At 34.8% G+C, this 16,620-nt stretch overlaps 1 protein-coding gene across 1 annotated transcript; it reads left to right on the plus strand.

The window, feature by feature from the left end:
• The first annotated feature begins 5,150 nt into the window (after positions 1 to 5,150).
• Positions 5,151 to 7,740, plus strand: LOC137247829 (probable ATP-dependent RNA helicase ddx42). The gene has a single exon (XM_067778766.1). It carries the CDS (start codon positions 6,676 to 6,678, stop codon positions 7,738 to 7,740), a length of 1,065 nt encoding a protein of 354 aa, XP_067634867.1. The 5' UTR covers positions 5,151 to 6,675.
• Positions 7,741 to 16,620: the final 8,880 nt, after the last annotated feature.

The following is a 16,620-nucleotide window of genomic DNA, read 5'->3' on the forward strand; positions in this document are numbered from 1 at the left end:
GAAGCGCCTAGAAATATGTCAACGAGAAAACCAAACAGTATAAAAGGCAGCAACAGTAGAGGCACGACAATCAGTTTGATTTAAGCAAGCTATCAGTTGCGAAGTATAAGTGTTATTGTGAAGTACTCTTTATTCAACAGTTTAATGATTCGAACGTTAGTAGAAGGTTGCAAATAAGCACTAAATAAAGTTACTATTTGCAACCTTCTACTAACGTTCGAATCACTAAACTGTTGAATAAATAACTCCACTATTCAATAATGCAAAATGGCCTTTATTAAAGTACTTCACAATAACACTTATACTTCGTAACTGATAGCTTGCTTAAATCAAACTGATTGTCGTGCCTCTACTGTTGCTGCTTTTTATACTGTTTGGTTTCCTCGTTGACATATTTCTAGGCGCTTTTATTTCTAGAATTTACTAGTTAGTTATCAGCTATAAATTTCTCAGCTATAACCACAGATGCACGATTTTATAGCTTCTTTCGTAGCCCATGATCGTGAATATGTGTGTGATACTTGCACAGATGATTGCATACTTTTGGGAGTATCTCAGATATGTGCATGTGTTTGTGCGTTACTTTCCGCTGCTCGTACGTACATATGTGTAGACATAATGATTGATTCGTTTATGTGATACAAGTGACTGCTTGCTTTATTGTTGTTGTGGCTTCATTTGCTTAGCATCAAACTAGTGTTGTGAGTATCACTTTGTGTCACTAATATTCGTCACAATACTGAACACGTCTATAACGATGGTTCCAAATTAACCTAAGGAGTATGGTCTGCTGTTTACTATAATGATACAGAAATGAGGTGGCACTACAAGCTACTAGATAAATTCTGGTTGGAGCGTGGTTAAGCTGCAGTCGCGTCATGATATAATTGATAGTCTGGCGGCGATAAAGGTAATAATCTTGCAAAGTACTTCATCAAAAAGTGTCGTGAAATACAATAAAGCATGGAAGAGACTTCGCTCAGGCCGGTACCATACATCTATACTGGGTTCCCTATCATAAAGTGATGGAAGCTAACAAAGAGGCCAATGAGGGTGGAGCACTTGATGAACCGACGGTAGGCGTCTTAATCCGATTGGGAGAAATCAAAAGGATACAGGAGTTGCATAGCAAACTTAATGTTCAAAACGGGCATGCTAACTGAACACTGTCTTTCGGAGTCACATTCTTATAAGTTAGGCGTCGTCAGTTACAGCAGATGTAAGAAGTGTGAGCTGCCGGAAGAAAGGGTTGAGCACGTTCTGTGTTCGTGTCCTGCGTATGCAAGGTCAAAGCTTCAGTCATTAGGGCTGGTAGAGTTGCCAGATCTCGAAGAAAAGCTTCTAATATTTGCCAAGAGGGCTGAGTTAATCTTTTACAAAGACCTGGTACCTATTTGGTGGTTTGGTCTTCAAACAAATTCTAGTAACACTACGGACACTTTCAGTCTATGTGAGTCCTTTTTGGCTGGTTAGCTTAACTTTCTCCAGTTATTACATATCACAAAATGAATACTAAGCTAGAAGTAAATTTGATCTAAATGCTGTATTAAATATACAACCTACCAGGAGGCGTTCTCTCAACGACTAATGGAGACCATACAATAATTGGGAATGCGGACGCCATTTGCATTTTTAAAGTGGAAAAACTACATCAAACCTACTGAAATTGGATGAAGAAAGAATGAGTTTCAATGTGCAAGTAGGCTAGAAACCATCTCACGAGTTAACCGAAAAAGGCCGAAGTTGTCCTCTTTGAACGAAGCTACATTGCAACAAATATAATTACATCTGAAAATGAGATTAAGCAGCTGGTATTTGTAGGAGTTTTAATACCATAATAGTGACTAGTCGCGGAACATTATGCCTCCCTACTGGGATTACATCATTTAAAAAGCTTATCGAATTAAACCATAATAATTAGGTAAGAAGCAGGGCTTCTCTGATGGGAGTAAATGTGGTCGCACGGAATGATTTCTGTCGCGGAAGCCTTTCTCTGGTCAAATCTTGTATGGAATGTTTGAACATGACCTTTCTCGAATGCTTGGCATATCAAGGCTATGCTGAGAGGAGCGGTACTATGTGCTTGATTCCCTGAACCCAGTATTTCTGCTTCCTGCACATATGAAAGAGAAAGGGCTTTAGATTATGTCAATGGTACAATAATAAACCAGGTTTGCCCGTCGTAAGTGGTTTGCAGAGCAGATCATTTTCACTGATATTGCATACTTTAGTTCAGCGGTATTTCCCACATAGAGGATATGGATTTCTTATTAAGGCAACGCATATAATTAGGCTATTACTATAAATTCAGTTAACTCGCACGTTTCATAATTTATAGTTGACATTTGCAACACATAAAATTATGATTACGTAAGCTTGCTTTTACTAATATTTATTTGGGTATCATCAAAATATTCGGATACTGCGCAGAGTGTGGGTCTGCCTATCGTAAGACAACTTTTATAGCGTGAAAATTGTCGTAATTACTCAACTCAGCCACTTAGTACTTACTATCAGCATAAACATTCGAAATCTTTCATAACTTTTAGTTATGTAGCATAATTTTAGGCAAACTTTTTTCGGTCAATTAAGCGAACGACCATTGGCATATGCAATCGATAATCTTTTCTCAATAAATTATTGCTTTTTTTGTTATTTTAACTTCTACTTTCTGCTTTCTTTCCAACTTCACATGCTCTTTTGGCTCTATTAGCATTTCTTGTTTATTACGTAGAGTAACTTTATATATTTCTTCTAACTCCATCTCTTGCATCTGTTTAATGTTTTCTTAGTTCACTTAATTGCATACTTTTAGGCAGTTAGCTGGTGTTTGCTATTCGATTATTTATGTCAGTAATTAGCAAAACAGCGGGAGAGGGGCGCACTTTTACGAAAACATTAAATATGAATTAGTGTAATATTTATTTGCTATGAAAATTTGTGTACCTTTAATTATTTTTTATTACAACAACAAAATTTAGTGGAATATTTTGAGAGGTTTGCGACTAGGATAATGGTGACACTTCTGCCTAAAGCCTCTAGCCATATAGAAAAGAGTCGGAAGATTATTTTCATTCTCTGGTAAAATTTCTTAAAGAAAAATGATCAGCCACCGTGGTGTGGTGGTAGCCTACCACGCTGCAGGTCCAAGCCCAGGGAAAGCAGCACCAAAATTTAATTTAGAAAAGGGTTTCAATAAGAAAGCGGTGTCACTCCTCAGCAGTGATTTGCAAACACTTCGAAAATTGCGCTGGTAACTCCTTGAAAGGGTTGCACTACGTAACCCCTTGAATCATTTGGATTATTAAGTCGCCTCTTATGACAGGCACACTTTAAAGGCGGTGCGCCCCTTATCCTGCCGCTTTAACAACATAGCTAAAAAAAAAAACAAAGATATTCCATTGTATGTCGTTAGTCGTCGGCCACACTTCCGTTCCCTTTGGCCATTGTTTGTTAAACGGCATGCAAGGTGAAAAAATGGGCGTAGACTGCAGCGATATTTAAATATTCGCAGTTTAGTTTTGTATTTGTATTAATAGTCGCCGCATTGATTTAGACTCAGCGATAAGCTTAAAGTGAAATAATGTCATGTTCGTGAAAAAACAAAGCCTACAATCAGGCCGTAAAAACAAAGCATTCCGTTCGATTGAGTTAACAATGCCGATGCTGGTGTTCTCATTTCGCTCTCATTCCTATCACTTTTTAATAGTAATTTTATCGATAATATTCGTGTTTTCGATTGTATGTGACGTGTTTGCTTTAATTTTACAGTATTGAAATGGCAATTACATTTGTAGGTTTTTTGAATTTTCTATTGCCTACTTTCAGGCTGTTCGCAAAGCTGCTTGCTAACAATTGCTCTAGAAGCTATGTGTTTGCCGAAAAATTATGAGCAATCGTCACGTAAAAAAAACGTCCAACAATGCAACAAATAAACAATGCGAATTCTTGAGTTGGATAAGGGTGAGGTTCTACTAGTGGCAAATCAAATAACAATTTGGTTTAATCAAATACAACAACATGGCATGCACTAACTATAACATAAGCTCACATACCATATACTTCACTGTGCATTTGTTGTCTCATAAATTTCTCGATAATCTTACATCAACAGAAAAATGAGTTATGAAAATTTTAGGTAATAATTGACTTAAATAGCAATGTTGCATGCAATACTTTTGAATGTGGCATGCAACTAAGTATGTAATAGTTAATCATATAAGCATAGAAGCATTTTAAATGTGTGCTGTTAAGGACCAACATTCGTTTTCCATAATCTGAAGGAAGTCAGTATTCAAAGTCGTGCTGGCATGGTCGCCATTGCGCGTCCCTGCTCGGGCGCCATTTAAGAGTTGCTTAAACATTTCCTTGAGTTGATAAACTGCTAAAGTATTCATGCATTCCATTAATGTTTGACTATAGCTACGCAATCGAAGATTTAAAAACTTTATCTGTCCCCCCAGTAGCATGGCAGTATTTCATTATTCTACGTATACCTCAATCTCAATTGACGCAAGTGTCTTTTGTTAACGATACGTGCTCATCAAAAGAATCTTTGGTGTAACCTCCACTACTTTTTTGGAGAACGCTATGCGGTCATGGAAATTTGGCCTAGAAGGTTCAATGTAGTCATATTAAATCGTTCCCGAGATGCTCAGGCATATACCTTAATGGCGCTTGTTATGAGAACGTATCGGACCTATATCTAGCAATGGACCATCAACATCGATAACAATCTCCAAAACCTTCAGAGAGCGCCTTTATCGCTACAACAGCAACCACAGGGGAGAGAGATGGAAAGATTCGAAGTCAAAGCCGAAGCCAAACCGGACTGTGTGTTATCAGTCTGTTATTGAAGTGCCCGCTTTAGATGAGTTATCTGTTTGTTATCAATGAGTTATAAGTGTGTTTTCTAATGGACAATTTATCGGTTTATCGTAGATTTGTTATGCAGTTATTGATTGTTATCGAAAAGTGATTGACATATCGAAACATTGTCATTTTATGAGCGAAGATTTGGCGATTTATTATCAAAAAATTATTGATTATTTAATGGAACTTTTATCGATTTATTATCAACATGATATCGCTTTGTTGTAGAAAAGAGATCGATTTGTTATCGAAAAAATATCAATATTATATAGTTACATTATAATCTTACGTACGCTTATACTTACTTATATTTACTTATACATACTTACTAACTTTAATCTTACTCTTAATTTAAGCTTAGTCCTACTCTCATAATTATTTTACTTATTAAGCTTACTTATATTTGAAACTACTCTCTTTATTTACACCCACTATTTACATACGTACTCACATTTAACATCAACACGTACATACATACCTATGTAACACAGAACATACATTCATACCTACATTACTTCCTTTACTTTCTCTTTTTCAATAATTGTATTTTCTAATTCCGTTTAAGGTTTATGTATGTTACACATTTTTGTATAATGAGCAGTCAATAAAAGTTCTTTGACACATAAAGACATTAGCATCATTTCTGGCGCAGTCTTACGCGAACCTAACACGCACTGCAAAATAAAAAAAAAAAAATTTTTTTGAGTAAAGCAAAATTGTTCGAAAAGGACATATGTTTTAAACGCAAATTTTATTGTGATTGACACTCAAATTTTAAATATCCGAAATCTTAATTACGTTTTTTGACTTAAGAAAAATGAGCAAAATTGTTCGAAAAGAACATTTGTTTTAAACATAAATTTTATTGTGATTAGCGTGAAGTTCTACACAAAAAAAATATAAATAACTAAGTTTTTGAGTCACGAAAAAGCAGCAAAATCGTTCGAAAAGGATATTTGTTTGACTTTAATACAAAATTTATTGTGATTTATGTGAAATTGTGCAGAAAAGACGTTTTAAAACACTCGAAAATGAAAATAAAAAATACAAGAAAACAAGAAATGTGAAAGAAAAAATTTCTTTTCTAAAAACTGTAGAAAGAAAAAAACGGTAATTTGGAGGTCACCTTGGAGAGGGAACAACAACTTTATTACAAGCATATTTTTTATTAGTTAATTTGTGCTATACAAAAACAGCATAAAAAAAAGAGAAATAACGAAAAATTTGCATTCTTAGAAACTGTAAAAAGAAAAAAGTGATTTGGAGGTCACCTTCGAGAGAACTATAAATTGATTTCATGCAATTTGTTTTTATTTGTGCTACTCGAAGAGAGCATGCAACAAAAAAATATTAAAAATAACCAAATACGAGAAATGAACTAACTGAAAAATCAAAATTAAATATTAAAAACAACAAAACAAGCATAAAGAACTCAATATCCGTGTGCATATATGAACATACATCAGCAATTAAATATAACAACAATTACAAAACAAGAGAACATCAATCAATAACTTGGGCACATTTTGAGTAGACAAAAAAACGGGGAGCAAATAGCAACAACAATCATTTTCTCATCAAGTAGGTAAAGTCATCTTTGATCGAACTCGTCAATTGCAACAAATACAAATAAAGTATAATAACTTAAGAAGAAATAATATTGAGTCAAAAGGTATTTTTCCACTCATATGTACAAATGTATATATTTATTTATATATGTACTTAATTAACATTAAAGAGAGCAAATTCATATTTTCATCATTTTTGTAGAAATTCATTTAGTGTAAATTCATTATATTCAATATGGAGAACTTAGATGTCAATATTAAATTTAAACTTATTTCGACAAACATAAATAGCATTCCTCCTTATGATGGAAATAGAGACGCATTGTCAAATTTCGTACATCGAATAGACTCCATGGTTCAAATTTTAAATAGTTTCACCGCTGACGAATATAAAATTTTATTAATTGGCCAAATTAAAGATAAAATTATTGGGAGTGCTAGAAGATCAATTTTAATCAACGGGAATCCAGACACTTGGCCAGAAATAAGAAAAGTTCTTATCGATAATCATGGCGAAAAAAATTCCGTTGATGAATTAATCGATAAAATACGAGTTTGTAGATGTGATTCTACAATTGAAGCTTTTTATAATTTACTCAATACATTATTATGTCGATTAAATAACGCATCACAATTTAGTGGAAATAGTTCATTGAGTATAAATAGTGAAAGCAATGCCAGAATTGCCTTGAATTCATTTAAATTTGGTTTACCGGAACCTGTAAAAAGCATTATTGTGAGTAGGGATCCAAAAACGTTAAAAGATGCATATGATATTATAAAATCAAATGGTTATTTGAAATATACAAACAAACGAACAAATTTTTTTAACAGTACTCAGTTTAACAAAAATAATAATAACTTTGAACATAATGTTAGTAACATGAGTTCTTATGCTACTCAACAGCATAGACAACATAACAGAGAAAACAATCTGAATAATTATGTTAATCAACAGAATAGGCAGCAGTTCAGTAATAACGATAGAGTAAACGATATTAGCAGTAATGTTAGCCAACAACATAGACCACAGTACAGCAACAGTAATGTTAATAATTCTGGGCGATACAATAACCATAACAGTATGAATTCTTTTGTTCAGCCAAGTTTTAATAGCAACAACAGCAACCAAACAAATAGAACGAATCGTAGCTCACGTAATTTTTATAATCAATATAATAACAACAATAATGAAGGACTGTATAATAATAGAAATCCGCCTGCGGAGCCTATGGAAATAGGAGTCAATGAAAATGAACAAAATTTTCAATTAGACGGTCTAAGAAATTACCCTATATAACAATAAACACTAACGTAAGAAAACTTAAGTTTATAATAGATACTGGTGCAGAATTCAGTATAATAAATCCACATATATGCAATCCCAAATGGAAAATAAAATCACGTCCAATCACCTTAAAAGTAATTAATAGAGATGTTACAACGGACATTCAATATAGCTTTCCATTGTTTAAAGAATTTAATAAGCCAAATTTTTACGTAAATTTTTTAGAATTTGAATTTCACAGGTATTTTGATGGTCTGATAGGAAATAATATATTGCTTAGCTTGAGTTGTAAAATAGACTACGAACATAGAGTTTTAATAACAAAAGATGCAAGAATACCGATTTATTTTAGCGAAGAAGAAGAATTGGCAGTAGAAGATTATCTGAATATTGAAACTTTGAAAATATTGACCAATGAAGAAGAATTTATGGAAGACTCGTTACCTAAAATGTTTCCTTCACATTTAAATTCAAAAGACGAAGAAATTTTAAAAAGAGTTTTAAGTAAATTTAAAGATATTTTTTATAAAGATGGCGAAAATTTACCTTTTAGTAGTGAAATTCGTCATCGAATCATAACAAAAACTGACAGTCCTATATATAGCAAACTGTACAGATATCCTGTGATACACCGAGCAGAGGTGGATAGGCAAATACAGGATATGCTAGCACAAAATATTATATCGCCGAGTAGTAGTCCTTACAATTCCCCATTATGGGTTGTACCCAAGAAACCGGATAACAGTGGTAAACAAAAATGGAGAATTGTGATAGACTACCGAAAATTAAATGACCAAACAGTGGACGACAAGTTCCCACTTCCAAATATGGAGGACATATTTGATAAGTTGGGCAAATGTTCGTATTTTAGTACTATAGACCTCGCTAAGGGATTCCATCAAATTGAGGTACATCCTGACGATAGGGCTAAAACGGCTTTTTCTACTGCAAGTGGCCATTATGAATTTAATCGTATGCCATTTGGCCTTAAAACGGCCCCTGCAACATTTCAAAGGTTAATAAACCACGTATTAAGAGATCATATTAACAAAATTTGCGTTGTCTATCTAGACGACATTTTGATTTTTTCAACCAGTTTTCAGGAACACATAGAGTCCATTAAAAAAGTATTTAGCACTTTACGCGATTCAAATTTAAAAGTACAAATTGATAAATGCCATTTCGCGGCATTGACTACAAGGTTTTTAGGGCACCTTGTAACAGGCAAAGGTATTAAACCTGATCCCTCAAAAATTGATGCAATAAATAAAATGCAGCCACCTTCTAATATAAAGGAAATCAAACGATTTTTAGGAATCACCGGTTATTACCGAAAATTTATGCGAGATTATGCCAAAGTTGCATATCCCATGGTTCGACTTTTAAAGCAAAATGCTGTACTAGATTTTAAAAACCAAGATTTCTTAAATTCCTTTGAAACTCTTAAAAAACTTATTACTAGTGAACCGGTGTTACAACCACCAGACTTTAATAAAAAGTTTATACTCACAACCGATGCATCACAATTCGCAATAGGTGCAGTTTTAAGCCAACAAGGCCATCCAATTTGTTATGCATCAAGAACATTGTCTGACCATGAAATTCGCTATTCAACTATAGAAAAAGAAGCACTTGCTGTTGTCTGGTCAGTAAAACATTTCCGAACATATTTATACGGTCGCAAGTTTCAAATTCAAACTGACCACAAACCATTAGTTTGGCTACACAACATTAAGGAGCCAAACATGAAACTACAAAGGTGGAAAATTCTACTAAATGAGTATGATTTTGAAATTTCGCATATAAAAGGTAAAGACAACACAGTTGCTGACGTTCTTAGTAGATATTTTCTAAATGACGAAGTCAAAAATTCAGTAAAAGAAAATATTTTTAATAGCCAAGTAAGTGTAGAAAATCAATTCAATGGAGAAAGTGATGATCACATAGATATTAAATCAACAGATGCGACAGTGCACAGTGCACTTGAAGATAATTTGAACTATATATTTATAACTGAAAAAGCAATAAATTACTACAAGAATCAAATATACCTACGTTATGGAGAAAAAGAAAAGTGTATGTTAAAAATTGTGAATAAAAAGTTCCAGAAGCACATAGAAATAACCTTTGAATCAGATCTCAATAAAATTATGCAAGATATATTAATAGATAAAGGTATAATGTGTATATATTGTGAAAATGATGACCTTTTTATGAAGTTTCAAAATATTTACCTTAGTAATTTTGATAATAAATCTTTGACACTGTATCGATCAAATATTAAGCTAATTGAAATCACTGACAAAAATGATATGTTGACTATCATTGAAAATGAACATCTTCGCAATAACCACCGAGGCATTCAAGAAGTATTTTTGGAGTTAAAAAATAAATATTTTTACCCGAAACTTTATAAAACTATAACGTATTACATAAATAATTGTTCCATTTGTGCTATAGCTAAGCATGACAGAAACCCTTTAAAAATACCGTTCCAAATAACAGAAACCCCTACACATTTTAATGATATAGTCCATATAGATATTTGGTACCCCTGCCGAAATAAAATGTATTTGACAACCATAGACAAATTCTCGAAGTATGCTACATTTCATAAATTAAATGATAGAAACTGGATTGCGATTCTAGCCGCTTTAAAAGAACGTATTTTATTTTTAGGAAAGATGAATAAACTCATATTCGATAACGATCGTTGCATTTTACATAGTGCTGTAAAGTTATTTTTAAAAGAACAAGGCATTGAGTCACACGTAACCACGCCATACCTTAAGACAGGTAATTCAGACATTGAACGCCTCCACGGCACACTTAATGAACATCTACGCATATTAGAAGCTGACAACAATAATAAAATAATAGACTTAGATGACAAACTTTTTAATATATTTAATGCCTACAATAGAACTATTCATTCTACCACAAAAATACGACCAATTGATTTTATAATAAAAAACTATGATAAAGAAGACATAAATAAATTATGTAAAGAGTATGAACAACAAAAAATTCAAAGAATAAATAAATTAAATAAAAATAGAAATGCTGAACCTAAACAATTAGAAAACATTGTAGTTAATAGACAAATTGCGAAAAGTAAGCCTAAATATAAGAAACTTGTAAAATATGATCGCCAAGGTAATTATGTTATAGATTCTTCTAACAATAGAAATATAAAATATTACAAAAGTCAATTCAAGCGAAACCACAATTTGAACAATAAATAATGTAAGTAGTAGTTAAAACATTTTCTTTTGTTTTTACCATGAAAATTTTTTCAATTTTTGTAATACAATAAATAATCAGTAAATTAAATATTTGTGAGGGCACAAATAACTTACGGGTGGAGGAGTTACATTATAATCTTACGTACGCTTATACTTACTTATATTTACATATACACACTTACTAACTTTAATCTTACTCTTAATTTAAGCTTAGTCCTACTCTCATAATTATTTTACTTATTAAGCTTACTTATATTTGAAACTACTCTCTTTATTTACACCCACTATTTACATACGTACTCACATTTAACATCAACACGTACATACATACCTATGTAACACAGAACATACATTCATACCTACATTACTTCCTTTACTTTCTCTTTTTCAATAATTGTATTTTCTAATTCCGTTTAAGGTTTATGTATGTTACACATTTTTGTATAATGAGCAGTCAATAAAAGTTCTTTGACACATAAAGACATTAGCATCATTTCTATATCCAAAATTTATCGGTTTGCTATCAAAAATTCAGCGTTATGTTATCGAAAAGATATCGATTTATTAAACCACAAATCAAAAAAAATAAATAAATTTAATCCAACAAATCAATACAACTAAGATTTAACCGCGTATTTCCTTTGGCGGGCAAATGGTGGTTAAAGTGATAAAAATTTAAGGTGGATCCATATCAAGGTAAAGTGTATATTCATATCACGCAGCGGCTCTTAGAATAGAAATAAGCATTCGATTGAAATGGCGCCAACCATGGCAAAAATGTAAGTGAAGTATCTTGAAATATTTTGCCACATCCATAGCATTTCGTGTAGGACGTTCATATCAGAACTACATATATATCTGACGGTTTAATACTAAGTTTCTAGATTAATGTTTACCAACTCCATTAGTTGGCGCAATCCGTCATCTTTTTCCCCATACTCACTGGAAGTCCCTCCTCTTATGCCAAATAGAAGGGCGATAGGAGTCTTTCTAGGCCAGAGAGGAGTTATTCATTCGAAAGACTGAAATATTTCCCAACTGTCATCAAAAAAGGGAAGGTTAAGTATTGTGAAGCTACAAAGTTAAATGTTAATTTAAACGCAACATGCCTTGGAACTACAAAACTCAACAATAAGCAATTTTTTCCAACTCCGTCACTTGAGTGCAGGTCATTCAAAATAATGAACGCCAATTAGCAAAGATAAAGCGTTAATAACAACACAGACTTTTTGCGAAATCCAAAAACCAAAAAAAAAAAAAAAAAATTAAAATACAAATCCAGTGGCCACATTTACAAAATGCGCCAGTTTCAATGTATACATTACGCCCACCTTTGTAAATGCGAAGTGCCCGTATACTTCCACAAACACACCTGTGATGACTCTAGAAGCATTGGAAGCTCATGCAAAAAAAAATTTAAATATATTGCAACAAAAACAAATAAAAATTTAAATTAGGAACAACAAAAAAGTTGCAGTAAGCGAAATCGCTTTAAATTCAATTAACCATGAAATCACTTGCAATTTGCGTGGTTACTTCCGCACGGACAGCCGGGTTTGATGAGCACAGCACATGTATGCTCTGCTCTGGATGATGAAAAAATGTTGATGAAAAAATAACGTTGTTCACACATCCATTACCAAACTGGCAGCACCAAAGGCGTCCTCACAGTACTGCAACTGGTTGTGAAGCTGCAGTGGGGGGTTTTCAAAGAACAGCAGTAATAAGCACGCTAATAACCCTTTCGACCGAGTATTGAGTAGACTAGAACAAAATACGTAAATTGGAGAGGAAAAGGGGGTTCAGGGGTACAATTGCCAGACTGGATATATTTTGTTACCAAAATTCTGCAATACAAGTACCAAAATGATGACCAACAATAAACTTTTTAATAGATTGGGCGTTTCGTGATATACGCACATGCAAAATCTTCTGACATCATGTTGCGCGCCAACGTGGTCCAGTTTACTCAGAAGGTACCTAGAAGGATTCGGCCAAACCAAGGAACGTTAACCCTGCAGTAGAAAACTTTGACAAAATGTTATTGTAATGGAATTTCATTGAGGAGGGGAGAGTGAAGATAGCCACTTCGACATTTTATGTATTTATAAGAATTCTGGGGTATATTTAGAAGGTTGCTCCTTCTCTCATTGGGTATTTACAGCAAATGGTGCAGCCTATCCCCTAATATGGAGTCCTTATTTGGTGGATAGATGCACAAAAAGGATTTCCAAGCGAAGAACATTGCGTTAACAAATGCAACGAGACGCAATGCCTCATGGAAGTTTAAACGCAGACCGTACGGTCATAGCTTTATCAAATATTTGACGAACATACTACCTGATCCCAAGACTGCCCTTCGAAGGGGATTTAAGTGCCGCAATAAAGATAGACGGAATGACGTGGAGTCAAGCGTGAGGCTACAAGGTATCGAAGATCACGTTCAGGTGAAATAAAGCTAATACTATCATTAAAAAAAGAGCTCGTTAGTTATAGCAGTTGTAGGAAGTGCGGATTGTAGAAGGAAACGAGCCAGATAAGCGATGCGAAAGGAAGGGAAATGGAAGGGAACAATAGGATGGGGAAAAAAGAAAGAAAAGAATGCAAAGGACGGTAAACGAAGAGACGGGAAAGGAGAGGAAAGGAAATGAAAGGAGAGGAAAGAAAAGGAAAGGAAAGTAAAGGAAAGGAAATGAAAGGAAAGGAAAAGAAACGAAAGGAAACAGGAAGATAAAGAAGGAAAGGAAAAAAGAAAAGGGGAGAGCATAAAGTACAGATTGGTAATCAAAACCGAGGGCGAAAGCGGAACCGAAAACTAGCGATCTGTCATCGTAATGTAATCAATTTGTTATCGGCATGTTATCGCTCAGACCTGGTAAATCTACCATCGACCAGATTTTCACAATGCGCCAAATCTTGGAAAATACCGGTGAAAAGAGAATCGACACACATTACCTCTTCGTCTACTTTAAGGCCGCCTTCGAGGCAGCTCCTTTGCCTACATGCCGCTATGTCTGAATTTTGTTTCCCCGCAAAACTTATACGGCTGTGCAACATGACGTTGAACAATACCATCAGATCAGTCAGAATTGGGAAGGACCTCTCCGAGCCAATCGAAACTAAACGAGGTTTCAGACAGGGTGACCCCATATCGTGCGATTTCTTTAATTTGATGCTGGAGAAAATTATACTAGCTGCAGAACTTAACCGCACTGGAACAATATTCTATAAAAGGGTGCAATTACTGGCGTAAGCTGATGACATTGATATCATCGGCCCAAACACCCGCGCTGTTAGTTCTGTTGGCTCCAAACTGGAAAAAGAAGCGGTAAAGATAGGTTTGATGGTGAATGAGGACCTGCTGTCATCGAGCAAAGAGTCAGCGCTTACGCGACTTGGCAACCACGCTACTATTGGCAGCCATAATTTCGAAATAGTAAAAGACTTCGTTTATTTGGGAACCAGCATCAACACTAGCAACAACATCAGCACTGAAATCCAGCGAAGAATCAATCTTGCCAATAAATACTACTTTGGACTAGGTAGGCAATTAAAAAGTAAAGTCCTCTCTCGGCGAACGAAAATCATACTCTACAAGTCACTTATCGTACCCGTCCTGCTATATGGGGCAGAAGAATGGACCATGACAACAGCAAATTAAGCGGCTTTGGGAGTGTTCGAGAGAAAAGTTCTTCGAAATATTTATGGATCTCTAAGCATTGGCGATGGTGAGCACCGGAGAAGATTTAATGATGACCTGTACTAGCTATTCGCAGACATCAACATAGCCCAGCTAATTAAAACGCAGCGGCTGTGCCGGCTAGGCCATGTTATACGAATGAAAGACGATGCTCCGGCCAAGAAAGTGTTTCTATCGGAACCCGCCTATGGAGGCAGAGGTAGAGGGCGGCCCCCACTCCGTTGGAAGGACCAGGTGGAAAACGATTTAAACTCCCTTGGTGTGACCAATTGGCGCCGGTTGGCGGAGCGAAGGAGCCACTGGTTGTTTGTGAAAATTATTCAACATTTATAGAAAAGTTATCGATATGTTATCAAAAAGATAAAAGCTATCGCTTTGATATCGAAATGTTAGCAATTTTATGCACGCGTTTTATCGATCGGTCTTGATTACGTATATCGATTGTTAACAAAAAGTTTTCACATCGTTATCGCAGTATTATCAATTTGTTATCGATGAGTCATCGGTGTAATATAAAACTGATGCCAATAAAACTTGAATTTAAAATCGATGACACATCTGTAATGCGACATTAACAAGCCTATAAATGACCCATATGAAGCCGATGACTCGGTAATAAGACGTCGATAACAGTCGATAACATATCTGTAATCCGATGTTAGCAAGCTGATTAGAAACCAATAAGGAGCCGATGACTCTGCGATAACAAGTCGATAACAATCGATGACATATCTGTAGTCCGCTGTTAACAAGCTGATAAGAAACCAAAAAGAAGCCGATGACTCTGCGATAACAAGTCGATAACGAACTGATAACTGCTAAAGTTTTCTCTGCAGTCACCCCTATGGCGTAATGTATGGCAAGTCAGTGCTCGTTGTTGAGGTTGATAAATCTGAAAACTTTATAACGAAGTCCTGGAATAATACTGTGTATCTGCGGATTCGTTTAGCTTCCAAAACAGTTCCAAATTAGACAAAAATGGTGTAGCTTGCATAGACAAACCAACTAGCAAAGAGTTTACGTTCTCTTTGAGGGTAACGCCACTTTTTTACTTTGGTAAACATTGAAAAATTGGAATAATTGAAATGCGTCGGAGAATTCAAATAAACTATTTTTTATGTCTTCAAACCAAAGTGGCAACTGCGCTCAGGAGTGAGATCCACACTACCCACTCTAGAGTAGTCATACTCCTTGGTAGAAGAACAGCACTTATTCGCATATTAAAAGGCTTATATGCATTCGGCCAAGTTATGGAATGAGAATCAAGTTACAAAAGGAGCTATTAACATGATGGTCAAATGTGCATAGAGTTCAGTTCACTCCAACATCCTACTGACTCATTGATTGCATAAACTTTCACCTTTGTTGGTGTTGTTATGCATGTTAAACAACACCGCATATCCTTTGTATCTATCACTAAAATAAAAAGGGCTAAAATGAGTCGCTGGGGCTGGCTGGCTATATGCATATGATGGCATAAAAGTGCTGCCCTTTTAGTGAAAAAAAAAAATAAAAAATTATTTGAGCATCGATTAAATTGCAAATGTAAATATGAATTTTTTGTTAAATTTTCTCACGTACTTCATGATAACGTGAATTTGTTTTTGGTGGAGAAGGAGCAGCACTCATTGTATATATGTTAGACCTTCCAATCCTGTTTGGAGAATTTAAAAAGGGACAGAGTTCGATATGATCAAATAAGCAGGAAAGGCGTGGTTCGAAGCGCGAGACTGCCATGTTCTTGAGGTCACATGGAAATCTTAGTATATTAAACTCACCAAGTTGTTCATATTTTTAAAGAGAGAAGACTTAAAGGTCATCATGGCCGTATACAATATGTAGGGCAATCAACTCTTCTAGTACTTCTGGAGTAAAGCTATGCTGCGGGTTTCGTCGAAGCGCGCGCTAGATAGAAGTCATCCAAATAGGGATTCAAATAGTACGAAT

The sequence above is a fragment of the Eurosta solidaginis genome, chromosome 4 (genome assembly GCF_040869045.1).
Source record: "Eurosta solidaginis isolate ZX-2024a chromosome 4, ASM4086904v1, whole genome shotgun sequence".
NCBI classification, from domain to species: Eukaryota; Metazoa; Arthropoda; class Insecta; order Diptera; family Tephritidae; genus Eurosta; species Eurosta solidaginis.